The sequence below is a fragment of the Lagopus muta genome, chromosome 20 (genome assembly GCF_023343835.1).
Source record: "Lagopus muta isolate bLagMut1 chromosome 20, bLagMut1 primary, whole genome shotgun sequence".
Lineage (NCBI taxonomy): Eukaryota > Metazoa > Chordata > Aves > Galliformes > Phasianidae > Lagopus > Lagopus muta.
The window spans coordinates 3673812-3682220 of record NC_064452.1 but is presented as its reverse complement, the minus strand read 5'-3'; the positions used below and the strand labels follow the sequence as shown (position 1 = coordinate 3682220).

General features: G+C 49.9%; 1 protein-coding gene and 1 long non-coding RNA gene across 5 annotated transcripts; one reads left to right on the top strand and one right to left on the bottom strand.

Annotated features, from left to right (window-relative positions):
- Positions 1-86: 86 nt before the first annotated feature.
- Positions 87-7784, top strand: LOC125703044 (uncharacterized). Of its 2 annotated transcripts, XR_007380752.1 has the most exons (4): positions 87-198; positions 451-618; positions 6408-6498; positions 7479-7784. It is a non-coding gene; the product is annotated as an uncharacterized LOC125703044 (long non-coding RNA). The 2 variants fall into 2 exon arrangements; XR_007380751.1 differs by lacking the exon at positions 7479-7784 and having other exon boundaries at positions 6408-6745.
- Positions 184-6356, bottom strand: TMIGD1 (transmembrane and immunoglobulin domain containing 1). 3 transcript variants are annotated; one of them, XM_048967017.1, is made up of 7 exons: positions 4590-6354; positions 3949-4048; positions 2704-2982; positions 1907-2182; positions 1130-1233; positions 841-869; positions 184-509 (listed from the first exon to the last, which is right to left on the bottom strand). In XM_048967017.1, exons 2-7 carry the CDS (start codon positions 4028-4030, stop codon positions 506-508), a joined length of 774 nt encoding a protein of 257 aa, XP_048822974.1. In that variant the 5' UTR covers positions 4031-4048; positions 4590-6354; the 3' UTR covers positions 184-505. The 3 variants fall into 3 exon arrangements, with proteins under 3 accessions (XP_048822974.1, XP_048822975.1, XP_048822976.1); XM_048967018.1 differs by lacking the exon at positions 4590-6354 and adding an exon at positions 4232-4583; XM_048967019.1 differs by lacking the exon at positions 184-509 and having other exon boundaries at positions 837-869; positions 4590-6356.
- Positions 7785-8409: the final 625 nt, after the last annotated feature.

Here is an 8409-nt window from a genome sequence, read left to right as displayed (position 1 = left end):
GGAGAGGGACAAAAGGCGTCGGATTGCGCGAGCCGAGCCCGCGGAAGCTCACGGAGCTCCACCCCCTTTCCGCGCCGCGCCCTTTTCTCCAGAACGTTCGGCGCCGCGGTCTGGCGCTCATCGCGATGCGCTGCACGGAGCGCCCTGCTGTCCCGACAGCAGCGTGTGCACCACAGACTCGAGTTAACGTATGGCACGGTGCGTTTATTGGCGGTGAGGTGCAATCCCGAAACGAAGCCAAGGGGCGGTCGGGGGGGGAGGCAGACAGGCTGCGTGGCCTGCCATCAGCGCGGCATCCCAGGCTCGGGGCTGCGGGACGAGATGCGGCGGTCCCTCAGCCTCTTCAGTCTGTGTTCTGAGCAGTGATTGCGATCAGCAGCTGTGAAATGATGCTTGTATTGTCACAAAGCTCGTGTCCGGAGTTGTGTTTAGGTGCCTAATCTCGTGCAGGTGTGCCACCACTTCGAATGGGGTTTTCTGGGTATGCAAAGCTTCCCTGCCATCTTTACCTGCAGCAAAAGGGAACAACGTGGAAATTCACTACCAGTAGAGGAAAAAAAAAATAAAGCCAACGGCTGAATTGAACTCAGCTCCCAACGGCTGTGGCTGCACACACAGGTGAGGTTTTTCCCCCTGCACGGAGTGTTTTCCTTTCACTTTCATGTGTGTCACTGCCCTGTGTCCCCATGTCCCAGCCCTGCAGCTGTGAGGGGTGACAGCAGCCATCCAAAGCTGCAGGGCAGCATGTGGGTGCTATCATGTTTTGCTAGAGATTGAAGAAGGGGTTCCATTCAGGGCCTTATTCTGGGAAGCTGTGTGGTTGTGCGGTCAGATACTTACAGGGCTGTTTCATTTGTTTTTTTGAAGCACTGAAAAGAAAGAGAGAATGCTGTTACTGTCTGCGTTTTCTGCTCAGAGAGGTGTTATTACTGAGCTCTTGCACGTGTGTAATTCACTCCCCTTAAAAAGCCTGAGATTTGATTTATTTGCTAGTAATTCTCAAGGAGCTGATATTACACAATGGCTCCCTAGCACTGGAAAACAGCACTACAAAGCAGCCCAGGAAAGGTGGAAAATAAAAGGACATTGAAGCATTACGTTTTTCTTAAGAAACTGAGTCTTTGCATACCTTAAATATTTTGTCTTTCTGAGCCACGATTCCAAAAAGCACAGTGAGTGCAACCACCACAGCAGCAGCGATAACAGCCTCCGTGGGGAAAACAGTTTTTTTATCTGTGAAGAGGGAGAGGAGGTTGACTGTTAGATTGGTGCAGTCACATAATAAAGTCATTTCACAGAGCTGGAGAGAGGCACGTTTCTGTGTCGGTGAGTGGAAGGAGGAATTGAAATGCTGGTTGCTGAAGTAGATTCCCCAGGGTATGGGTGTCTAGCTGTGCCACCCATAGCCCAGCTTTCAGGACATCCATAGGAGTGATGGGCAGTGGGTGCCTGAGTCTGCTGGCTCACTGAGATGTGGGCACCCAGCCCAGCTCCCTGTAGCCCATGGAAGCACCATTATTTCTGGAGGACAGCACAGCACCATTGCCTTAAGCAGCTTGTTTCTTCAGCTTGACAGAACAGCGTGGTTAGAATAAGAAGCTTCAAGTGAGACTTAAGGTGCTTTAAAGCATGCTTGGATGTGCCCTGTCATCATGGGAAGTGAGAAAGTGGGATGAGTCCACTTCAGGCCTCACTTGCCAAATGCTTTTGAATAACAGGTAAAGCAGGATGGGCCTTCTCTGGTGCTGTGCAGGCAGGCACAGGTGCACAGAGAGCTCCTTGCTGCTCTCAGAAGTTCATGTGGGCAATTTCCATGATGTAAACCCACTCACAGTGGGTTGCTACCACTGCAAAAGCCAATGCAGAGCTGGCGTTACAACTTAATGTTTAGTAGTAACTTTGTTACCTTCAACTATCAGGTGGATATCCTTACTGCTGTCTCCGCAAGAAGATTTCACCTCACAAGTGTAGGTCCCGTTGTCAGACTTTTGTGCTTTCGTGATAGAGAGCTGGAAGGTCTCACTGTCCTGGTACACCTGGTAGTGGTCTTCTATTGTCAGGATGGCGTTGTTCTTGTACCATGTTGTTTGGCCTTGAGGGTTGGACTTGGCACTGCAGGACAGAGTGACGTCTTTGCCTTCTTCAACAGTGATGGTCTGATCTTCACCCACAGAGGGAGGAACTGTTCAGAGTAAGAGCAGTTAAAGAGGTCATTCCTGTAAGTAAGTAGGTTTCCTTTTCACATCAACTGCAACACCATTTGTAGGGAACCTGCTTTAGTAGGGGAGTTACTTTGACAATCCCCTGAGGTTCCTTCCAGCCCCTACAGTTCTGTGATCTGAGCACACATGCTGTCCTGTGCCCCATCGTGATCCCCATGGATCAGCTGGGCAGTCATGACATTTACTACTGTGCCTTTCCTGCCCCGACTTGCATCCTTGAGAAAGAGTCTAGGTGGAGGCAGGGATGTAGCCAGAAAATCTTACTTAAAGGGCCCACCCATTGCCTGTAAAAGAGGCATTAGAACAGGCTATAAGCGCCACTGTAGAAAGGGAGTGACTTATCACCTGAGCTATCTCCTCCTCAGCACATTTTTTCCTGGTGAGTACAATGCACCAGGGTACAAAAACATCCTGCCTTCAGCTGAGCACTTGGGGTGGGACAGAGCCCACCCAGCCATCCCACACTGATAGCAGCACTCACAGCGGACGTCCAGGACCACCGAGACCTGCACGGACTGGTCCCGTACCAGCTTGCACGTGAAGGTAACGCCGTTGTCAGACTCAGAGACCGGAGAGATGCAGATGTAGCTGATGTTCATTTTATTCTCATCTTTCAGATCCACTTGGCTGTCTTCTCGGTACCAGCGCAGCTCCTCGGCTTGGCTCCTGTTCTGTGCTAGGCAGGACAGGGAGGTGACAGACCCGGGCGATGTGATCAGGGTGAAGTCATCGTTGTAGTTATTGACAGACAGTTCTACACCTGCAAAAGAAGGAGAATGAGGGCATTTAGGCGTCCTACCCTGCAACCTTTCCACAAATGCCTGTGGTTTCTCTAAGCCTTGAGCTTGGAGGAAACAATCAGAGCGTTAGGCTTCAACATAACGCTTCTCCTTCAGGTGGGACTTCAGTTCCTAAGATAGGAAGCAACTTTATCACACATTTCCCTTCATGGTTACTTGAAATCAAAGTGAAAGTTTTGCAACTGACTGCATGAACTCCAAAGCCTGACTTATGGTAGATAACAAAGCATCTGAAAACCATGTCGTGGCACTGATAATGTAACACACAGTGAGAGAATGCCCTGCCAGCAGTGCCCACCCTCCTGCCACAAATCACTGTTGTGGCATATCTGTGCCAAGAGTTTTTGTGCCCACAGTTTGGTGTTCTGCTTTTTGGCTGGAGCTGAACGTTGTATTAAGCTGTTTGTCAGCTCCTCTGCTGCGGCCAGAAGGTTGGTGAGTCACAGTTAATCTAACGTAGAGCCTCAGGATGGATTAAATGGGAAAACAATATGGGGAATAAATTTTTCTGTCAAGCTGGAGCTCTCTAATTTAGCCAATGTCATGAATGAATGAGCCGAAAAATGCATCTCAGAATAAAAGGCAGTGCGGTCCTGTGAGTACAACAGCCCAGAGCTCCTTGTCTCCCCCTTGGTATTCCCAGGCCAAGTGCATTGCAGTTCTCACTTCATGGAGCAGCTGTGAACACGGTGGCCTCGTCGTTCCTGTGCAGCTGACTGAAATGCTGAAGCTTCCCCATTCCCTGCTTGGCTGCTCTCAGAATCAGAAGCCAGTTTTTAGACAGTCCTGCAGGAGTGATCTCCAGAGCATATGAAGACAGGGTGCTGCCATTACCTGTCACCCCAGGCAGAACCCAACCCCAGCCAGTTTCACCTGCCAGCACGATGGAGTTTGGACAAACAGTGCTGCATTTTTCCATCACTTACCTGTGGCTACGTGTGCCAAAAAGCAAAGCACGAGGATGTGCACTCGGCAGGAGGCTGTGAGTCTGCTTCTCTGTGCCATCATGGGGAGCCCAGCTGGTGCCTGCCAAAGAGAGGCAGGGTCACTGCATTGACTGCAGCTGTTAGGAGCCTTTGGTGGCGCTGGGTCGGTGTCACCACGGCATAAACTGAGCCAATGTCTTGCTTTTCTCCAGGGGGTGTTTTTATCTTTGATTGCTGCTGCTTGAGGTCATCGTCTCTCACTCTCTGCCCATCCCTGACTTACCTTGGGAAGAGTCTCAGAGAGGTGGCTTCTGAAAAGAAATGTGCAGCCCTTCCTCTCCTTATTTATAAGCTCTGATTTTTAATGTTTTATGGTAGCTCTGTAAGAAGTGAATCCATAAAATGGGTTCAAGGCCACATTTAATTCCTGCATTTCTGAGCTCCCAGAACACTGAAGAGAAGTTCTTGCTGGGCTCTGCTGGCTTTTTATGAGTCTTGACAAGACAATGAATAACTAAGGAGAAAGTTCCTGCATCAGCCATAAAGACCTCCTGCCAAAAATAACACTTCTTCCCTTTCAGCTTTCTGGCTGTTCACAACGCTGTTTCAAGCCATAAGAATTGTGATTTTGTGAAGCTTACCCTAATTATCCTCTGAGGAGACTCCAGCTGCCCCTTCCTGCCCCATGTCCTGCTGCTGGGTCCTTCTTAGGCTGCAGAAAGAGAAAGTGCTCTGGTTCAGACTTTGGACTGGCAGAGCAGGGAGCAGAGACATGCCCTGTAATGCTGAGTACCCTCAGGGTACACTGTGCTTAGCTCAGGTCACTGCTCTGCAATTATATTTCATGTGAAGAAGGAAGTTTACAGTAGGTGAGGATGCAAAGGATGAAAGAGCGAAGTTTGGGAGCGTATTTTCAGTCTATAAGCAAGAGCGAGGGAAAGAGATCATTGGGTAGCAGGGAGCTTGGTGGTGACACAGGGCACAGCATTGAATGGGAGCTGGGGGAAAAGTGTGTGCCAGGTTTGCCCCAGGTGTGTGTGATGGGCAGAAGGATGAGCTCGGGTTCATTGGGTTTGTGGCCGTTGAACGATGGCAGTGCTGTTTTGCAATGGCATTTGAGATGTGCTGAAAGAAGGGAGATTAGAAAAGCAAGGTGTTAACTTGGCCAGAGATACGGGAAGGCAACAGTTTAAAACTGATAAGGAATTACTTTCGCAATGACTTTTTACATATGTATTTTTATATAGGGCTTCATTATCTTGTGGGTGTCTTAATTACCACCATGATTAGAGTTTTGTGGGTTGCATTATCCACCTTCTCATTACACTTAGGAGGGACATAAGCTTCGTTCCAGAATGCAAAGCAGCCACCAGTGAGTCAGAGCGGGAGGGTCCCCTTCAGAGAGGCAGGAGCCCCGTGGCTGTCCTGCAAGGAGCCAGCTCTGCTGTGTGCTGCTTGTGTCAGGGAGGGCTCCATGGGCACGGGCTGGAATTATCCACTGGCTCCTCCTCGCATCCTTATGGCAACAGTACACCAACAAACCCCAAATAAGGCTTTTCTTGCATATGATTCTGAACAGCCCCAAAGGGAATAAATTAATAAACGCCATTCTCTTCGGGTGTAACACAAGCCTTAGAAACCTGAGAAGAAATGGTTTAGAACGTGAAAGAGACTGCTGGCTGCATTACCCTCCAGCTCAGTCAGGGCAGTGTGTGTCCCAGTCTGCCCTTGGTGCCTGCAGAGGCAGAGCACTGCTCAGAACCCCCAGGGCTGTTGCTGGCAGAGGGTTGCTCTTGCAGTCTGGGGCATCCCAGGATGCACACAGGTGTGTGTGAGTTGGGATTGCCTCTCTGCGTTGGCTGGCAGTGCCTGTAACTGGCTGCAGTCCTGCAGTGCTGGTCCTCCAGGCTCTGCCCCAGGCTGCTCCTTGTGGTTCTCCTCTCCTAATCCCTTTTTAATACGTGGTGCCACATGTTTTGCAACTTCCATTGTTTAGGAACACCCAAACCCAGCTCGGAGCAGGAGAGCAGGGCTGCCAGGGAGTGCTGCTTGAGCACCCTCTGCTCTGTGCTGTCTCCCACAAACCCCATTTTCCCCAAGTATGACGACTGGAGACGTGCCCTGCTTTTGCAATCAGACTCAGCCCATACCCCACATACTTTCCACTATTGGCACAGAAGAATCTCAAGTTTTGTTGTTTGTTTTGGTTTTTTTAATATATAATTTTGCTCATCATCATATTTCTCAATCGTCCTTAAATGAAAGGTCACACTCTCTGGCACTGAATGCAGAGGAAAGATGGGCAAGTTTTAGCCCTGGGGAAAAGAGAACAAGGAAAAGAACCAACCCCTGCATGAAGGTTGGAGGGTGGCGGGAGCCACCTACTGGCTGCGGACTGGGGCAATCGTGCTGTGCCTCTCTCATAGCTTTAAGCAGATCCTTGCAATCATTTTTTTCAGGATCATTTCAACTCTGTCTCCTTGAAGTGAGTGCAAGAAACCGAGCCTTGTCCCAGGAGTGCAAGTCTGAGTTATACTGCAGAGCAGCGAGGTACTGGCCTGTGGATCGTGTGCTGTGATTGAGAGCACCCAGAGACTGCAGAAATTCTCAGGGCTGTGCACAAAGGTTCTGCCAAATCACTGCTGTCTGTTACCAGCCTCATCCCTGATGCTCTGGGTTGTGGTCAGTGCTGCAGGTGTGCCCACAGCCACCAAGCTGACTGAGAAAAACTAAAGGCAGAACGCTGGTGTGGTCGTTCCCGTCCTGCTCTGTGAAATATGGTCCCAAATAAAAGCACATGGGAAGAAAACTTGGTGTTAAATGAATAGTACAGGTATCTGCGGGAGATAGATGTGAGGTTTCTGTCTTAATTCCCACTTCAATTAGGAAAAATGTGTTCTCAGAGTGTGCTGCAGTGGCACAGCTGCCCAGGGAGGTGAGGGAGTCCCCATCAATGGAGGTGTCCAAGAGCCATGGGCACTGAAGGCTGTCCACTGACATTATGGGGTGGGTTGGGGTTGGACTTGGGGATCTGAGAGCTCGTTTTCAACCTGAATGATTCTGTGATTCTGAAGTTTGGTCCTTGTATCTTCCCAGCAAGGTCCTGTTCAGTAACTTTCCACTTTCACACACAGTAGCACTCGGGCAGATGAATAACAACCAATCCTTTGTTTGCATCCTCTACTCATGAAACTCCATTTTCAACCCAATGGGAGCAACTCCAAGGCAGCCTCCTGCCCAGCAGGCTGTGGTAGCAGAGATTATCTGCAAGGTCCCCATGACTTTGTTGTTTTTCTGAGCAGAAACAAGCTGCCACTTGTTGAAATTCAAGGGATTTTTGCTTCCTAGGGGAAACCAGATTGACTGGGGTTGATGCCAAGTTGGGTGCCTGTTTCTTGCTGGATTTAGAAGCTCCCTTATGGCCAGTGCGGGAAGTTCCCTGGTGTAATTCCCCAATCTGCTTCTTTTTCAAGGCACTGCTGTGCTGTGGTGCCCTTCAGCCTGGACCTAAGGTATTTTTGTCTGCCTAGGAACTATCATTGCCAATGGGACTTCTTGGAAGTGCACTGCTGGAAAACCAAGTGCTGATTTGATCCTGTGAAAACCTCCCAAACAACATCAGCAGTTTGAACTTCCCCACTGCGGAGCCGTCCCTTGTTCCCTCTGTGAGCAATCTGCAAAGACCAGGCTGCCCCATCCTGCCTGATGGGGAACCACTCCGAGGAAACCAGGGTGGTGCTGCAGGGCAAAAGGCACAGCCCCCATGAGGAGCAGGAGGCGTTGTGCAGGTCAGTCCCTAACCTGCAGTCTCACCCTGCCTGCAGGCAGAGCTCTCAGGCTGGCTGGTGGGAGCTTTATTTGTGCTAGCTGATGAGAAATGACGAGAGCTCAGGCCTCATGTTGCTTTTACAGTTAGTTTGTTGAAATTCCAGACAACTGGGCCTTTATCAGCTGACAAGGGAAATGAGCTCGGTTATTCTGTGTAAATCCAAAGCAATTTATTTGTAGACTGAGGATGTAACCTATGTAACTGGGACCATTTCTGAGATTGCTGAGTTCCCCATTGATATTCCTTCTCCCTTTCAGTTTAAAATGCCCTTATGGCCCAGGTTCTTTCAGCTTTCCCAGGAACCTCTGATAAATAATCCCTGTTCCCTGCTCATCTCCCTCCCAGTGACCACACAGCGTGGATCAACCCTGAGAAGGAGGAGCTGATTTGCTCTTCTTTTCCTCGGGGCCCTTTGGATGCTGTGCCTGCTGTGATCTGTGGTGCAGCAGATGGCAAAGACCTGCTCAAGGGATGGATGTTCCCCAAAGGTTGCAGGTTTATGGGCCACACTCAGCTCATGTATCCAACAGGAAACGCTGGAGCTGGGAAGTAGATGTGTGTGGGAGATAGCATTGGGGATTTGAACAGGAATTGCTGGGACCCGGTGTTGGAGGTGACCCCTTTTTTATATG

Excerpts from the sequence above, each read along its gene's own strand:
- TMIGD1 (XM_048967019.1), bottom strand. The coding sequence starts at position 4,030 with ATGATGGCACAGAGAAGCAGACTCACAGCCTCCTGCCGAGTGCACATC. Across the intron at positions 1,234-1,906 it reads TATCCACCTGATAGTTGAAG|ATAAAAAAACTGTTTTCCCC; the intron begins GTAACAAAGTTA and ends CCCTCTTCACAG. Across the intron at positions 870-1,129 it reads AGAAAGACAAAATATTTAAG|TGCTTCAAAAAAACAAATGA; the intron begins GTATGCAAAGAC and ends CTTTCTTTTCAG.